Here is an 18,855-nt window from a genome sequence, read left to right as displayed (position 1 = left end):
CTTGTATCCCTTGCTCCCGTTATACTGAGCATGGGTTACACAATATATTTTCTCTGCTCCTTACTACAGAACCATTATTATTAGATCTATGACAAATTTGTTATCTAATTTTAACTGGACCTTCACTGCTTTCACAAGATCATTTTGTTCTTCACTGATTTTATTTCCCCCAGTGGCTTTACCAAACCTTGTGAATCTTCAAGCTCTTACTTCACCTCACCCTCTAACCCTCTAACGCTCTTAGCAAAAGATATTTCCATTTTTAATTAGTTAGTCATGAGCTCCCTCCATTTCCATTCTTCACCTCTTTTCTCCCATCAATTCTGCACAAAGCTTTCAAAAGATCTTCCTAAAGAACCCATCACTCCTCTTATCCTAATTCTTCACGGTTTACTTACCGGTATACCGGGCAAAATGTAAAATTCACAGCCTTTAAAGTCTTTCATGGTTTGGCTCCAGAATGTCCTTCTGAATAGATTTCTCTTTATATCCTGTACTTTTGCTTCCAGATGAATTGGCTGATCTCTGAAATCTATATTCTATCCCTAGACTCCCCCCATGCCTGGAAGGCATTCTCATCTCTGCCCCTTAGAATTTTAGCTTCCTGCAACACTTATTTCAGGGGCTGCCTCTAGTAGTAAGTTTTTAATGTAATTTGTCCTTCTCAAATTACTTTCATTCACTTAAGCAGATTGTAAAATCCTTGAGGGCAAAAGGACCCTTTCACTTTTTTTTTCCCTTAGCGTTCCCATTTCTAACACATAATAGCTATTTAATAAATGAATTGCATTGAAAGTGGTCACTCCTCCCCCCTCGGAGATGATCCTCATCTCCAGTGATCAATTTTTGAAGGCAGCAACTGTTTTTCATTTTTTGCTTTTGTAATCCCAGAACACTACTGCTGCAAGATCGATCAATCTATCTATCTATCTATCATTGGATTGGAAAGTAATGTTTTAAATTCTTTTCAATGCTTGATCCAGCTTCAGTAGGAATTATCAATACAATATTGCTGCTTGAACACACAAAAAAAGGAGCATAATGCCGGTAATGTTCTTAACTAGTCCAAAAAACTTGCATGCATATATACAATGTTTCATTTGCAGAAACAATTCTTTTAAAACAGCAAAATATAAATTAAGGCTACCTAAAAATTCAGTTACAATCTCAATTGTGATTACAGTAGGCACATTCTAAGCTATTAAGATGAAAGGAGTCTGTGCTAACCTCATTTGTAGGAAAACTTTATTGTACAGAAAACCCAGCAAAGGTTTCCACCTCTACAAATTTTCCCTTGGTTTAAAATAAAGCACTGCATTTAAAAAAGCAATTTAGACATATATCTTCCCTAGAAAAATCTTGCTAAAACATGTCTAGCAATTTCATTGATTATACAAAGTACTACACTTAGTGTAATTTAAACCACATTTAAAACATTCCAACAGGAATCAAATCACATGGGCAGAACCAAGCATTCTGCTCCTATTACATCTATGTACAAACACATGCAAACACACAACCTTAAGTGCTCTTCAGGCAAAACAGTGCAACACTAATGCCTTCTACTTAAAATGCTTATTAAACTAAATTCAGCATATATTAAGCTCTTTGGAATAAAGACATAGTAAGCACGATGTACTTCATGAAGTCCATAAACTCGTAACATGGATTCGGGATCCTGCTTTTTTGTATTTGCTTGGTCACAAAAGAACATCCCTGCTGGTTCTTTTAATTATTCGGAGTCATAGCCCTGTCCAGTTGAGAAGACAAGTAAGTCGTTAAGTTGGAGTTACACGACCCAGTCAGTCCACACTTGGAAAACTATCTAACAGCTAGGCAATCGAACTGGTTAGTTCACTACTGCTGGGGGGCCTTCTGGCAGGAGAGAGGCAAAGAATGTTTTGAAGACAAGCCATGCAGTGCTCATAATTGAAGGGCTGCCTTGTTGACCTTCCAATAAATCCTGCTGGGGAGGAACTAATCCAGGTTCTCCATCTCCATCAGCATTTTCCTCCTATGAAGTGGTAATACATAGAGAAAACCATTAGAATTGACCCTATTTAAAAGTCACCTTCCACATTTAAAGTAAAGCCTTCAGGAAAGATCTTGTTGAAAATTTATGACCTGGAGTTTTCTCCTTGCCTTGTCACCACAATTGATTGTCAGGATGATAGTGTGTTGACTGGCAGTGCCCATCAGGAACATAAAGTCAAAGACTTATAATACTACAACTTATACTTTAAACAATTACTAAACTACCAAATTGCTACTTGCTTAAAGACTAGTTTACTTTAGGTCCTGAATGGCATGCTAAAATACATTCCCCATCTTTTAACAAACTCAAAGAGCATGAAAATCTCTAATTGTATAAATGAATGAAATTGGGAGATGATTATTATTTAATAACCTCCCTTTGTCATACACTTAAAATGCTATTAAACAAAAATGCCCCCCCAATTTCCAAAGACCTTTTCCCCAAAACATATCTATTCATAATGTGAGATATCCATGTATCTGAAATTCTTAAATTAGCAGAATCACTCTATATACTATTAGTATCTGTGACATAGTATGCTATCACATTTTGCCACTTTAGTCTTGTTTGACTCTCTGTGACCTCTTTTGGAATTTCTTGGCCAGAATAATGGAATGCTTGCCATTTCCTTCTCTAGTTCATTTACTAGATAAAGAAACCAAGGCAAGCAAGGTTAAATGATTTGCCCAGGGTCTTAAAGTGTCTGAAGCAGCATTTGAAGTTCCCAACTTCAAGCTTGGTGCCCTATCCACTGCATCACTTAGCTGCTCTGTATGCTATCAAAACATACTTATAAACCTCCTTTAAGGATTGCTAATAATCTAATAGATAGATAATGGATAAATTACTAGTTTTGAAGAAAACAAGTATTTTGCTTCTTATCTTTCTACATGGTTAAGATATTGAAAACCAAAGGATGAGATTTTATGATATAAAATGTCATGGTTAATTACTTGTCTCAATACATAGAGTAACATACCTGTAAATTATTGTTCGGATCTTGATTAATGGCTACTCGAGGAGGATTATTATTTGGAATTTGTGGAGTTGGTCTTTGTCTAAATGGAAACCACCCAACGTGATGCCTTAAAACAAAAAACATTAAAGTAAACTTAAATGAAATGTCTTGTACAAACCTCGAGGCGTATTTTGGATTTTTTCCTTCTAAAGGAGGAAACATAGCAGGCACTGTCTTAAAAGAGTGATACCTGAATTTGGTAACCCAAATAGACAAATTCAAAAGAGAGCAAGAGAACTGAGCAAAATAATCCTTGACGAGTCCACAATTTGACTGAAACACATCCCTCTAAGACAGTGTCTTGGAAAAGTGATGCCTTCTAAATTCCTGACAATTATGGTGGAAAAGACAGGATAGCTTCATGCCTCTTTAATGTATATGTAGGCAGAGACAGACAACTGACATTGATAACGTTGACTTAATAATCCATAACCTGATCAGCTTTGTTGGCAAAGATGGATACATAAATATGTTGTTAACTCAAAATTAACAGTTTCTGTATTTTTCAATATGATTATATTTTTGTGGCTTATAAAACATGTGGACCATTTCATAAGAAAATAATTTTATCAATTTTTTTTTAGCATATTTAAAGTGTTCCTAGCAAAATGGAAAATAAAATTGATCTTCATAACCAAGCTTACATTTCCTCATTGCACACTTGCCTTGTAATAATAACTTACATCTATCAATTTCCTTAAGGTTAACCAAGTAAGTTTCTTCATAACACCTCTGTGATGTAACCAGTGTTAGTATTACTCTGTCTCCATTTTACAGATGGGAAACAAAGTTTCAGGCAAGGTAAATAATCTGCCTATGGCTCAAACAGCTAACTGTTGTGTTGGAGCCAATGATACGAACCCAAATCACCTAGTCTCAATCCAATACTACTTCTCATACAATCTATGCCCGAGTACCAGAATGATGGACAATTAGAAACATTACTCAAACATAGCCCCTAGAAAATGACTGAGACCAGCCTGTAAGGAATAAAAACTTCAATTGGTTTGAGTCACTGTGGGTGTTGCATGTGTGTCGTTCAATGCTCGGTTTGGAGAAGTGTTTTTTTTTTTTTGTTGTTGTTGTTGTTGAGGCAATAGGAGTTAAGTGACTTGCCCAGGGTCACACAGCTAGGAAGTGGTAAGTGTCTGAGACCAGATTTGAACTCAGGTCCTCTTGACTTCAGGGCTGGTGTTCTAGCCACTGCCTCACCTAACTGCTCCTGGGGAGTTTTTTGTTTTTTATTTATTTTTTTTAAAGAATATCTTGTATCAGGAAAAGAGAAAACTGTTTACTTACAGGTACATAACAAGTGTGGCACCCATGACCATAAGGAATCGGCTCAGAGAGGAATAGAAATAGAGGATGCTAAGGAAGACTGAGAATGTGGTTGCTGAATAGATCCAATCCAACCAGTCACGATTCATCTCATCATCCTCTTCTACAAGAGGACCACCTTGTGCATTCATCCGCAAATTCTGATTGGCTCCTGGATTAACGACCACTTGAGCAGCAGCATTCTGATTGCCAGGCTGGTTTTCAGCAGGAAACTGATTATGAATAGGTGCTGGAGTTGGTGTGGAGACTACAGGAATTTCTTGTGCACTTGGTGATGATGTGAAGGCCCCTGAAGCAGCAGTAGCTGCTAAACTGAAATTTTAAAAAAAGAATGCTTTAAGATCAGTAAATTATCTTGTCCATAAAGATCACTCAAACATTTGCTAAATAAAACTCCTGTTTCTACCAGGATTTTATAAGAAACACATAAACTTTTAAACTAAGGCTATAAATGAATTTTTTATTGATAAGTCATATATTTACTAATAACACTGATGCTGATCAAAACAGAAACTAGTCAGTTTGAGATATACATATGTGTGTGTGTGTGTGTGTACGTATGAATATGTATATACACACACAAGTACATAAACATGTATATGTATGTATGATAAACCAGCAATTTCAAATCTGAGCCTGCTCCTGAGTGTGGAGGAATTTGATAAAAATGTAATTTGGAAATGTTTAACAATGTTTAACACAATGCAACACAGATAATGTTAATTTATGGTTTTCTAAGACAATATGTGATCCCCTCCAGGGACCATTTCTTGAGTTTGACACAACTGATGAAAATAATGAAGCCAAATATTTATGAACTAATTTCAAGATACAAAATCCACTTACATACATATATAATACTTAGCCACTGAACTTGTAGGTTCAGTTCCTATCTCTATTTTCTAAGGTTTGTATTGCACTTAATTAATGTACATGAGTTTGATTCTCATGCCGATGAGGAAACCTGAGACTCCAAAAGATAAGGTGAATTGCCTAATAGTGTCAGGAGGAGGACATGAGCCTCATTGGTCTCTCCAGACTTTGTGTCCAACTGTTCACACAATGCCACAGGTCCATTTTGACAAAACCAATTTTTCCCCAGCCTTAAGAACATTTCATGACAAGGAAGCAGAATAATATGGTGAATAGGTAAGGACACAGAGTTTAGACTGATGAAATGGGATTTCAAATCTTGTCCTTCATTTTTTTTTCCTTTTTTTTCTTCCCTGAGGCAATTGGCGTTAAGTGACTTGCCCAGAGTCACACAGCTAGGAAGTGTTAAGTGTCTGAGGCCAGATTTGAACTCTGGTCCTCCTGGCTTCAGGGCTGGTGCTCTATCCACTGCATCAACTAGCTGCCCCTAGCCCTTTATTCTTATTTTCTCTTGGCAGATAAGATTCCTATGTATTTTATATTATCATAAGTTATTTTAAATGGAATTTCACTTTGTAACTCTGATTGTTGGATTTTGTTAGTAATATATAAGAATGCTGATGACTTATGTGGGTTTATTTTGTATCCTGCAACATTGCTAAAGGTGTGGATTATTTTAAAAAACTTTTTAGTAGAATCTCTGGGGTTTTCTTAAGTATATCATCTTAGTATACTAAGTAAGTAGTATACTAAGTATACTAAGATACCATTAAGTATCATCAGCAAAGAGTGATAATTTGGTTTCTTCATTGCCTACTCTAATTCCTTTAATCTCCTCTTTCTCAACTCTTATTGCCAAAGCTAGCATTTCTAATACAATATTGAAAGTAACGGTGATAGTGGGCAACCTTGTTTCACTCCTGATCTTATTGTAGTCCTTTATTCTTATTGGCTGTATGTCCACAGCAAGTCCCCAACCCTCAGGAAACTCTAATATTAGAAAAATTATAGAAAACAAAAAACTGCAGGTCTCTGTTTTTTTTGACATTGTGAGACTACAAGATGCTTTTAGAGATTAAAATGTAACAACACATTTCAATATCAATATTCATTACGTGTCCACATACATCTCTCATTTATAGTCTATCTAAAAACATTCTTTGCAACAATGCAAAATTTAGATTTACAATATGAATTCTGAAGCCAATATCATTATTTGGATAGTTTTATTAGATTTTATTGAGGTGAAAAAAATTAGTAAAAATACTTACTATTGCATGTAATATTGCCTGGCATAAATCTGTTGGAACCAGGAGAGCTGTAGCCAGCCATAGGTAGTATAGCCTGAAAAGCCAGGACTCACACCTTGGAAGGTCTGTTGAATTGCTTCCATTCTTATATTTGGAAATATATTAAAAAAAAAAAAAAAAAAAAAAAAAAAAGGTAAGGGTTACACTATACCTAGAGCAATTCAAATTAAATTAAAAAGTCTATCCCAGTAATTTACATGCAGTAGGATACACTCATATATTTAAGAGATAGGTAAATAAATTAAATCTTTAAAATGGAATAAACTAGTAAGAGTCAGAGGAAATCCTTTGGTCAGATTATCCTCCAAAGTTCCATCTATTTATAAATCTCTATGTAACATGATTATGGTCAGTACTAAACTGACACAGTAGGTAAATTCCTTTCCCACTTCTTTCATCTTTTCTTTATAGAAAATAGGCAGACGTTATTGTCAATAGAAAATCTACCATCAAAAAGTTCACATTCTATCAATATTTATATTCCAGCTGTTATCAATATCTAATTCTTTTTATATCCCTATACCTCCCTCCCCTTCACATTCATTAGGCAGAGGCTACGAGAGGGAATCTATACTTTGTTTTTGATGAATGTTTCTAGAAAGTGATCATTTTTGTTTCTTTTTTAAAGCTATCCAGAGAATAACAAAAGAAGCTCCACTTCAGTGAAATGGCAGCCCTCTGCTTAATTCAAATTGAAAGTTAAATGAAGTAATGACTAACACTGGAATTTTTGTCCTTTTCCCTCATTGCCACAAAAACCTTTCCCCCTAAAAGAGTAAATATGACATTCTAGATTTTCAGGATGATTATTTAACCTTTAGAGGATTGTTCTATAATGCCATTCAAACACAAACGACCTTTAAGCTTATTTATACATCTTGCAAAAATAACAAAGCACAAAACCCATCAAGCTTCCCTGCTCTTATGCAGTTTGGTCACATGCTTGCCCACCCAGCCATTCTCAAAACAGCAAACAAAATATATTTTAAAAAAAAGTCTACTCTTCCAAATCATCCCTGTCACATTGGCTAACAGAGTGTATGATAATATGAGAAGGGCCTTGATATTACTCAAGTTGGAGAGAATGAAATAGACTTAAAAGAGGTTTTTCATGTAACGATAATAAAATAAGACATCAACTGTCAAGAATAAGTTACTTTTTCTTCTTCTAGAACCCACAGGTTTGTAACTTATTTTATTTCCTTTCTCCCCTGAACAAATTTTCAGGTTTCTCAAAATATTTTTACACTTAAAAGTCAATAACACATTAAGAGTGGAAAATTAACAGCTCAATTTTCCCCAAAGGTTTAAAAGATTCAATTATCAAACAAAGCAAAATTGATGTTGAATTCCTGCTAAAAGACTGATCCAAATATGTGTGCTTCATTTATATAGCAAATGAAAAGTTATATGTAAATAAAAGATTTGTGAAATATTAGTAACTAGAAAAAATTACTATATTTATGGCAGTGGCTCCTAAACTGGGTAGGGAAAAAATTGTTACCTTTATTTCCATTAACTTATACTGGAAATTTACCAATTTCTTCAAGAATGAATGTGGGCAAGAACATTATGAGAAGCAGTCTCCACCAAAAAGGTCCATGGCACAAAAGGGATTCCAAAGCAAAGAAGGCCTTTGCAAAACATTCCTTTTGTGATAAATGCAAGTAGTTGCCTTTGAATTTATCCATTTCTAACATTCAGATTTGTAATGTTTTATAAATTAGAAAGTATACTTGGTATTTGCAAAAAACAATCTCTGTATAAAGAGTACACTTACCTTGAATTATTTTCCCATGCAAGTGAAGAAGGATTATGAAGAACATCCCTTTGCCTTAATCCACTACTTGAGGAATCCACAGAAGAATGTTGGTCTTGATTTAGTCCAGTAGGCTGCTCATTAGATTCAGAAATCTAAATAACACCAATATGTATATTGGAGGTTTAATTTAAACAATGTAACTGATGTAAAATTGAGAAATTGAGTTTAAAGTGGTGTGGTTTGAGAAGAGGAAGAGCTTACAAATATTTTTTGATCTTGTGATATTCCTTTCTACAACTTAAAATTTTTTATGCATAAAAAGCAATTGAAAATTATTATCTTTTCAATAATTCCCCACTACCACCACACACACATACACAAAAGGCATCAAAATGTTGTAGAAAGAGAACCAGATTTGGAGGCATTTAACATACTGGGTTTGTGTGTTGGCTCTGACACTTACTAGCTACTGGTCCTAGATAAATTAAATCTTTTAGCATCCCTGAACCTCAATTTCTTCATTCGTAAAAAGGAAATTGACACTTTTTACATTTGTGCTACCTACCTCACTGTATTGTTATGAGAAAAGCTTTTGTAAAACAATGAGTTTCATGATTATTAAAGTTTCAATGTCCAAAAGAGGTTCTGGAAGTCTTTAAAATACAGTACTTTATGGCTACTAAACAGTTTATACTTTCTTAATGTAAGCATTTTTTTGATGTCAGTCTAACAGACAGCCTTAAATTAGATGGCAATAAAAAAAATCTTTGAGAATGAGGTGGGAAAACCCTTGGATATCATTTGCTTCAATGGCTTCATTTTCAGGTGTGAAAACTAAAGTCTATTGGTAAGAACAATTCCTGATGCTGCAGTACATCTTTGGTATAATTGTGTAGGATAAATGCCAAAGCCAAATGAAATGAAATTCAAAACAATTTTCCTTATATTTAATCTATCATATTTATTTATGTAACACAACTAGATTTCCTAGAATATGGAGGTAGATTATATGTCATGTTACATATGATATTAAAAAAAAAAAAAACCTGTAAGATTTCTATTTCTAAGAACAATTACTTTTGAAGTGCAAATATAGTGATAAATCTTGGGAAATAATGCTGAATGCCTATTTAAGGATTCTATAATCTGTAAACATCTTGGTTTTTTTGATACCCAACTGAATATCCCATTACATACTAATGTCAAGGATAATAATTTGCAAAAGATACATACATAGTCACTCATTTACCTTCTATCAGTAGTTAAACACTAAAGCCATGTCATACCTTAAAATGGTTTAATGCAATAAAAAAAATAAAATCCCTGCTAGTCCATGAATTTGATTATGCAAATATATGTAGATCAAATCATATTCTTGTTCATATTAACTGTTTTCTTTCCTGCTGATACCTGTATATTAATTTTTATAAACTTTCACTTTATTTTTAAGGTACTATGTCTAATTTCTGATCCTTCCTGGGAAAAGAGAAAAAAGAATACATTACAACTAAAAAATTATTAACTTCAAGTTTAAATTCAACTCCTTTTTGCTTAAGTGTTTGGGTGACATTTTTCAAAGCAATACTAAAAATTAGACTTACTTTTTCTGGCATTTTTGAAGGATTTCTTATACTGCAAACCAAATGAAGGACATGCCGTTTTTCATGCTAAAGTTAAAAATAAATAAGATTCTTAAAGCTGAATTGAAATTGGTAAATATTTTGAGTAAATTCAAAGTTAATTTAAAAGTAACATACCTTAGGTAGTATATCTCTGAGATAAAGGTGATCTAACAGCAGCTTTCCTGAATAAATTAATCTCTGGTCCTCTTCTCGCTTATTGAGGGAACAAAATGAAAATCACAATTCAGTCTTTTACTGTGGCAGGTCAATTCCCTATATACTGAAAAATCACCTCTGCATAAAGATATTGAATAAGTTAATTTTCCTCAACTCTTTCAGAAAAAAAAAAATCCCTCAAAACATACTTTTACATAAAAATGTTAAATTTAGAAAGCACACTCAGTTGCTCAGCAGTTCTTATTGATAAATATTTAGTAATGCAAAATTTTTTCTACTCCCCTAAAATGCACAGGAAAAATGGCTTTATAACTTCTAGTTATCCGACCACTGATAAAGTACAGTTGAATTTGGAACTCGTCCCAGGAAATACACAACGTGTACTTTTCACTCAATAAAGCACAATCTGAATTGGATTTCTGAAACTATGCTCTTAAACTTTATTCTTCACAAAAACCAGTTAAGGACAATATATCACAGAACTATTTTATCATTTTACCCCCAGGAAGAGGAAATTTCCAAAAAACACTTAAAAGATGCCTGGCAATTAGTCCCCTGAAATATGACAGATAAATAGATTGACGGATGGACAGACAAGAGACACAGACATAGACACACACATACAGACATCTGGCAGAGTTTCTTGTCCTTGGGCACCTTTTAGAAGTGGTTTAAATTTACATTTTTTTCCTAACTGGCTTTATGTAAATAAATCTTCTTAAGTAGCTATTAGTCCTTGCCTGTTGGATAGAGAACCCTCAAATAAGGAAAATGTCTCTTCCAAATTCTAAGTAAATGAAGATAATCCCCTTTCCTTTAAAAATTGCTATGTTCTTAGGAAGAACTCATCTCACCAAAGATATGACTACTCTGGATCTCAGTTCCTCATTTGTAAAATAAAATGGTTGGACTGGATGAACTTTATAATCTTTTACACTCTAAATCCATAGGATCATGATTTTGCATTTTTTATTCTTTCCTTCTTATTTGGTATTTTGATTATTTGCTTTAACAATGATTTTTGTCTGACTCTAAATAAATTACTAATTTGGAAGTGACTCCACTTTAAGAAACAATTCCTGTTTGTTAAAATGTAATCAATTTCATTTATCTCACATAATGCTAATTTGATGCTTGCTATGCCCAATGCCTCCTCTTTCTCATAGAGCACTACTGATTATGAGGCTGCTATTTAATCTGCAAGCCTTCATTTGAACTCTTTCCTTTCTTCTTCCAAAAACCATATTTTCTAACTTTTTTTTTCCAAATTTTTTTTTTTTTGCTGTGTCTCTATGACCACCTGTATTTTATTGTATTTTATACTACTGACATAATTTAATGTATATGCTGAATTTGGAAGGAAGAAGAACTTTAACAAGTTCATTGAATTTCTCTACCTTCTCAGCTCCTTCAACAGATGTTGATGCATAAGCTGGAGTTATCTTCATGAAGACCTCTTGCAAATGTTTATCATGAATACTGAGATAGTAGATGACAAATATTCCATGAAATGATGTTTTTTGTTGTTGCCGTCTTTGGATGTACACTAAAACCAACTCCATCAATTCCTTCATTTATTTCTCCAATGAAAGCCATTCTTCTATTTAAATACAAGTTCCTTTTGTTTTCTGGTTTCATTTTGAAGAATGTCAAGATTGACATGTTTCATTTCTAGTCACTAAATAAGGATTTCCCCTCATTTAAAAATATCAACTGTTAAAACCTCTAAGTATTCTTTAAAAAACTCTAATTCTTAAGATTCTTCTCCCTCCTCCCCCTTTTTCTGCCATTCTAAATATGAAAACTGAGTACCATTTTGGATTCTTATGTTTACAGGCTACCATGGCCAAAGAACTTCTCATCAAGAAGTCAGCCTTCTGGGGATGAAATGAGTCTCTTGAGTGGCTGAGCTGTGCCAGAAAGCTGACATAATCTGTTGCTGGGACTCTCCTCCAACCCTTTCCTGGCAGAGGCTGTCAAGAGATTGTACTTTGTTGACTAAGCCTTCAAGAACCCAGTCAACTTAAGCAGTGCAATAGGACTTGCAGGTGTTTATAAACTCAAACGTTCTATAAATACCAGCTTAACATAATGCTTGGTACAGAGTATGGGTTATTTAATAAATGCTTGTGGCTTTGCCTTACCTATTATTATTACTCTATGTCACTAATTTACATGTATAACAAAATCAATTGTTTTCTTACAAAATGTAATGCAATGAATTGAACAACAAACCAAACTAAAGCTAGAAGGCTGGAATCAAAGAAACTGCATTAAAGCAAAGTAAAAAAATAAGTCCCCAGATGTTCCTAAGTTTTGTAAAGTTTTTTTTTTCTTAACTTTAAATAAAATTGAACGTGTTGAGCTGTAACAGTTTCTAAAAGAGATATTCTGTAATCTTTTCCTGCCCCTTTGGTTCTTTTTGCTCCCAATAATTAAGAATTATATAATTGGAAGCAAACATTACTATTGCATATTACATAAGGCCCTAGGGTAAATAAAGGAACTCACACATGATCACGTGGGGAAGGAAGGGCTTCAGAGAAAAGACAATATTTTTAAAAACCCAAACAAGAGAGGACTCTGCCCTTCTGGCACGAAGTCTCATCACCTCGGGAAGAGTTCATCTCAGATAACCACACAAACAAGAAAATGCCTCTGTACCAGAAAGAACACTAACTGATCTAGGCCCACTGTGGTTGGAATAAAGAACTAGGAGAAAGGAAGGTGGGAAATAGGAGATTAGAACTCTTAAGCCAAGTGTCTCCTAGTGAGGGCAAAGTCAGGATTGTTATAGTAACACTGAAAAGGATCAAGACAAGTCAGGGTTAACACTGAATATGGAAACCCACCCTTTACAAATTTGCATACGCAATATGTAATAGCTATCGCCAAAACATTAAGAAACTTTATAATTTTAAAAAGAACTATGTTGAAGACGTTTAAGAACATCTAATTCAGGTACCTCTTTCATTAGGCAAGAAACTGAGGTTAGAGAGAGGTGAAGCTTGATGAAGGTCACAGAATCATAGGCAGAACTGGAACGAGAAACCCACGTTCTTTAATTCCCTGTTTTTCCCGATCCCATCTGGTACTATTTCGGCTTCGTGGGGGTGGAACAGAGAAAAAACTGGGCTGGAGAAAGGCGGACAATCGGGCTGAGGCTGATGGGAAGATTAAAAAACTAGGGCGAGAGGTGGATTGGGTGGTTGGGAAGTCATGGGAAGAGGGGAAAGAAATGCGGGAAGACTTTTGGGTGGAGAAGGAATTGGGGGAGGGGGGCAGACTCCAGGAGGATGGGGAACTGGAGGGAAGAGGGGGAGGGGAATGGAAAGAGGAGTTAAGGGAAGTGAATTGGAGCGGGGAGGAGATGGAGGAGAGGAAGAGGCGGAGGTAGAGGTAGACTGTGAAAAGGAGACTTAGTGCGAAAACACAGAGCCTCGGAAGTGGGAAATTGTGGCGGAGACAGCCATTGAAGACTGGAAACCTGGGGGCGGGGAGTGGGGTGATACAGATAAGAGGGGAGTTAGGAGCAGGAGAGAGGAAGAAGGGGAATCGGTGACAAATGGACGAGAGGACAGAGGGGCAGTTGGTGACGAGGAAGAGAGGGAGGAGAGATGGAGGTGGGGGAGAACGGCGATGAGGAAGAGGGAGAGCAGGTGACAGCTGCTAAATAATAGGGGAGAGGCCTAGTCGATCTCTAAGGCTTTTCCCCCTCCCCCTTAGTTCTAAATCATCTCCTGGGAACGGCGCAGAGGCCAGGCTGGCCAACGGAGAGCACAGAAAAGGAAGCGGGGCCATGTCCCCCGGCCTCACCGGTCGCTCAGGGTAGACGCGGCTCAAGTGAGCCTTAAGGCGGCCCACGCTCCAGTTCAGGTCTCCGTTCAGTTCCAGGTCTCGGTGTCGTTGGTTGGGGCTCTTCACCAACAGGGTGACGGGCTCGGACTCCATGTCTTCTAGGTTCCCAAGGCTCGGCTCCGCCCGCAGCGGCCTGACCAGACCAGAGAGACGAGAGGGCGGTGCCGGTGCCTCTGCTCCTACCTTCGCTGGGGACACAAACAGCCAGAGGAGCGACAGTTCCCAGATCTGGTGCGCGCGACCCCAACCCAGCTGCCTTTTATGGGCAGCCCCTCCCCACCTCTGCGAACGAATACACTGGATACACTGTGGCTGATGCCTATTGGCTAAAGCCGAGGTTCAGCCCCAACGTGGCCCAATCGGAGCCCAGATCCACGAATGGGGAAGAGAAGCTGGACTGCTGTGCATAGCCACTGGCCCAAGTAGGGCGGGGCCGAGACGAACTCTGAGGACAGACTGATGCAAGAGACTGGAGTTGCGTCACCCTGGTGCCCAGTGAGGCTAGGACTGGGACTTGGGGCTCAGGGGTGTTGGGGCGGGCCTTCCTTGAACCTCATCCCACCAAGCGGTCGAGCTCTGAAGTGACCATGACCAATATCGCATCCTGAATCCATGTGGTCTCGAAATCTCTTTAAATTGTTTCGTCACAATGCACGCCTCTGCCCAGCCAGTCCCCTGACCACGGACTCCCTCCTCCCCCCTTAGATGGTAACTTTCCCCTTCGCTTCAAACCCCTTCTGTCTGATTTTTGGCAATTTTCCTCAAGTATTCTTAAAGCATTTTTATCTGGATCCCTCTTTCGACCCTATTACTTCCTACCTTCTAGTATATGTTATCTGTGTAGATAGATGTTAGCTCCTTGTGTCTTCGTTGTCTTTGTAATCCCGGAGCCTTGCAGTGCTTTACACGTAGTTGATGCTTGATAAATGTTTATGACGTCAGATTGAATCTGATGCTTCAGCCCACCTGCCTTCAAGAGCTAGTATGTCAGAAATGACATAGGATATGCCTTAAGAAACCCCAAAGTCATAGAATAGAAGAATTTAGATCTCGAAAGGATCTTAGAGATCATTTCATAGAGGCAGAAAATGAGAGGTCAGAGAGGGAAAGTGACTTGATCAAAATTGCAGAGGTAGTTAAATAGGTGACCTTGGAGATCGGAGTATTGAGTTGTAAATCCAGTCTTTGCCACTTATATTTTACCTGTGTGACCTCATCAGATCACTCAACCTTCCTGGACTTGCCAATTTTCTTATCTGTAAAATGGACTAGATGGCCTTTGAGGTTCTTATGATAGACTTGTGATTCAAACTCAGGTTCCAAATATCAAGTTAATGTATGCTTTCATTATATCTGAATTCTTAAGAATATCTTTCTTTGAATTAGGAATTCTTAACCTTTTGTGTGTGTGTCATGGGCCTATAAACCTATAGATTTCTTCTCAGAATTATGTTTTAAAATACATAAGATTACAAAGGTAATAAATGATACTGAAATAGTTATCAAAATATTTAAGAAATAAATTCACCATCCTCAGACCAAGACTGCTTGATTTTAAAGATCTCCCTTACAAGATTTTTTCCTCCAACACTTTTCAAATTGCTATTTCTAAAGCACAGATCTGAGGATGTTATTTCCTTGCTCACGACACTTTGATATAAAATAAAGACTCCTCTCTTTGGAGTTTAAAACTTTTTTACAATATGTTCACAATCTACCTTTCTGGACTTAGTTCACTTGACTTCCCATCAACATTCCAGTCATACTGACCTGTCGTAAAACATTCCATCTTTTAATTCAGTGCCTTTGCACAGCTTTCCCCCTTGCTTAGAAAGTACTCCCTCTTATCTTATCTCTACCTCTCTGAATCTTTTAATGTCCTTCAATGTCATCTCCTAAAACAGACTTTTCCTGATTGCATTCCCAATTAGCCCTCCCCCATGCTGTTGTTGTTGTTTATCAAATCTGTGATTTTATTGGTATTAAGAAATTCCAGATAAAAAAAATCCTTGTATTGATACAGATCTGCATCTCCTCAAGGTCTTAAAATGTGTCAGAGAAGTAGCTGATTTGCTCAGGATCACACAGCCAATGTGTGTCAGAGGTAGCAACTTAACCCACTATCTTCTCAAAGATTGCCTCACTTTTGAATATACCCTCTTGTTTCTCTTTGCATTTTGTATTTACTGCTCCATGGTTCCTGCCCGTAGGTCACTTAAATATAAGCTCTTTGTCAACAAAGACTTTTGTTTTATCTTTGCATCTCAATAATACAGCATTATTATTGTTGACTCCTTTGAGATTTTCTTGGCAAAGATACTAGAGTGATTTGCCTTTTTCTTCTCCAGCCCATTTCACAGATGAGGAAACTGTGGTAAATTGGTTTAAATGACTTGTCGAGTCACACAGCTAGTAAATATCAGAGGTCAGATTTGAACTTGGGAAGATGAATCTTCATGTTTCCCAGCCCAATGGTCTACTGGCTTAGCTGCCCTATTACAAGGCATAGTGCCTAGCATTTAATGAATGTTTGGGGTATGACTAGAGTCAATGTTCTGATATAATCTTCTATAATAGGAGAAAGGAAAATGGGAAAATATTAGGGAAAAATCATTCATTTCTAGTTACTAAGAAAATTTCATCATTTTTAGAGCTTGAAGGGACTAAGAATGTCATAATAAAGTCTCAAAATCCCACCAAGAAAAAAGAAGCAAACTCTCTAGTGCATTCAATCTTCAAAGTTCCAATGTCACCACATGATTTTCCAGAAGAATTGATAGCAACTTTATCAAGAGAAACAGAGGGATGATTGCAGGAGAACTGATAAAGAGGTATCAGCAGAAGAGCAAGATCAAGTACCCAGAATCATAGTCATAGGATTTAGAACTGAAACAAGATTTAGAGAGTATCTCTTGTTATATCAAACTGAGTTTTGATGGCTCAGAGTGAGTGTAAATAGCAACTTTCTGTTCTGATCAGAAACTTTGAGGGTCTTCCCCTCCCAGTTTGATTCTTTTGGGAAGTCAAATTAGGTCATCTTTTGCTTCACTTCTTATTTAGCCTCAAACTTGGTCTTGTTGTTTTTTGTCATTTTGTTCTTGAAGAGAACCGAGACATTAGGGAGGTGAATTGGATTTAAGAGAGAGAGGGCTATGCAAGATCACCTGCCTCACTTTCCCCTCTAGAGCCATCTGGGGTCCAGTGGCAAGATATAGAACAAGACAACTGGAAATGACCCTGGATGAAATGGGAGACCTTGGCCTTTTTTAAGTTAAGGTTTTCAACAGGTCTCAGATTGAAGCTGCATCCATTCAGTGATTAAGACCGAGGCAAAGAATCTCCTCTTTTACCCAGTCAAAAAAAAAAAAATCTAAATAAATGAATGAATGACTGAATTTGACCATAAAGGTTATGTCTTTGCACAGGTCTCACAGGTAATAAGTAGCACTCAGAATTCAAACTTAGGTCTTTGTCCTCTAAATAAAATGCTTTTTCTTAAGTCCAGGTCAATTGAATGATAAACTCCTGAAGGAATCATTTATAATTTATCATTTTGATTCCATACGCTCTCAAGTGGGCCCCAGGACTTTTATCCTCACCTCCTTCATAATAACACACAAATACTTTTCCTAGGACATAAGGTCTTGCTATTTCCTTGTGCTGGTTGCAGGAAGCGAGCTGGAGTTTGGGGAAGAGAGAGTTTTCTTTCTCTTTTCTTATTAACTTCTGACTACTGAAATATTGTCAAAATTTTGAAAGGCCAGAAGATTTGGCTCTGATTGGAGAACTGTATCTTATACTAAATTCCTCCCAAGTCCTTCCTTTATGCAAAGCAGAAACTGAACTCAACTCATTCTACTCAGCATCTGCTGCCCTGTCTGGCTTCAATTCCTTGGCACAAGATATATTTGCATCAGATAGCACCATTTTCCTGCCTTTTGTATGTTGTTTCCCTCCATTAGAGTGTAAGCTCCTTGAGGGCAGGCACTATTTTTCTTTTCACTTATTGTTTCCCCAGTGCTTAGTACAGTGACTGGTATATAGTAGTTACTGATAAATGTTTATTGAATTGGATTGGATCTCAGGACTCTACATGAACACCAGTTCTTCAGACCTATCAAAGAACTGCATGTAAAGGATACTTTTATGGGGATTCCTCAAGAGAAGAAAAGATTTTCAATTAACCAGGAGCCATGAATTACATATGTTGCCTATATATATCCTCTGATTTTGAGCTTGTACTACCTAAGCACCTTGCATATGTAATGCTGGGTCCCAGTTTGGGGAAAATATTTAGTATCAACTATTCTTACTATATAACTTTCATAAATATCTATTTCTAAAAGCCAGTTAACTCTGATTAGCTAATTGATAATCACTGGGGACACATTATATAGGAGCTTATGAGGAACAGAAAAAAAAAAACAAAACCTTCTTTTCCTCTACCCCCTTACCTCATTTTTGAGTTTCCCTGTGGGGACCTAGTCTGCCAATGTCAGTAGAGGTTGGAGGAAGTAGACTTGGAGAGGATACTACAAATGGATGTGGTTTTATTAAAGGAAATAGCCACTAAAGCATTTCCATCTGCTTTGCTGCTGTACTCTAAGGACCATTGGGACTTTCCATCTGACTTTTAGCTCAAACCCTCCTGTTTCCTGCAATTAGAATCTGAGGTCCTTGAAAACAGGGACTATTTTGCTCTTTTAATTGTACCTCTAATACTTTACATACATATGTGTTTATTAAATGCTTTTTTTACTTATTCATTCATTAGTTTATTCATTCAATTTGAACCCTTCTGATCTAGTCCTCTCATCTTATAGCTGAGTGAAATGAGGCCCAGAAAAATAAATGAAGCAGTT

The 18,855-nt window shown here is 36.6% G+C and overlaps 1 protein-coding gene across 1 annotated transcript; it reads right to left on the bottom strand.

Annotated features, from left to right (window-relative positions):
• Positions 1-1,228: 1,228 nt before the first annotated feature.
• On the bottom strand, positions 1,229-14,332 carry HERPUD1 (homocysteine inducible ER protein with ubiquitin like domain 1; the record flags this gene model as incomplete). Its single annotated transcript, XM_051973770.1, has 8 exons — positions 1,229-2,014; positions 3,015-3,120; positions 4,353-4,703; positions 6,536-6,658; positions 8,355-8,488; positions 9,938-10,003; positions 10,094-10,171; positions 13,952-14,332. Coding segments are annotated over 8 exons (1,404 nt in total), but the record flags the coding sequence as incomplete, so codon positions are not given.
• Between the last annotated feature and the right edge of the window lie 4,523 nt (positions 14,333-18,855).

The sequence above is a fragment of the Antechinus flavipes genome, chromosome 2, assembly GCF_016432865.1.
Source record: "Antechinus flavipes isolate AdamAnt ecotype Samford, QLD, Australia chromosome 2, AdamAnt_v2, whole genome shotgun sequence".
NCBI classification, from domain to species: Eukaryota; Metazoa; Chordata; class Mammalia; order Dasyuromorphia; family Dasyuridae; genus Antechinus; species Antechinus flavipes.
Note: the sequence above shows the minus strand (reverse complement) of the source record. Positions and strands in the feature narration are given on the sequence as shown.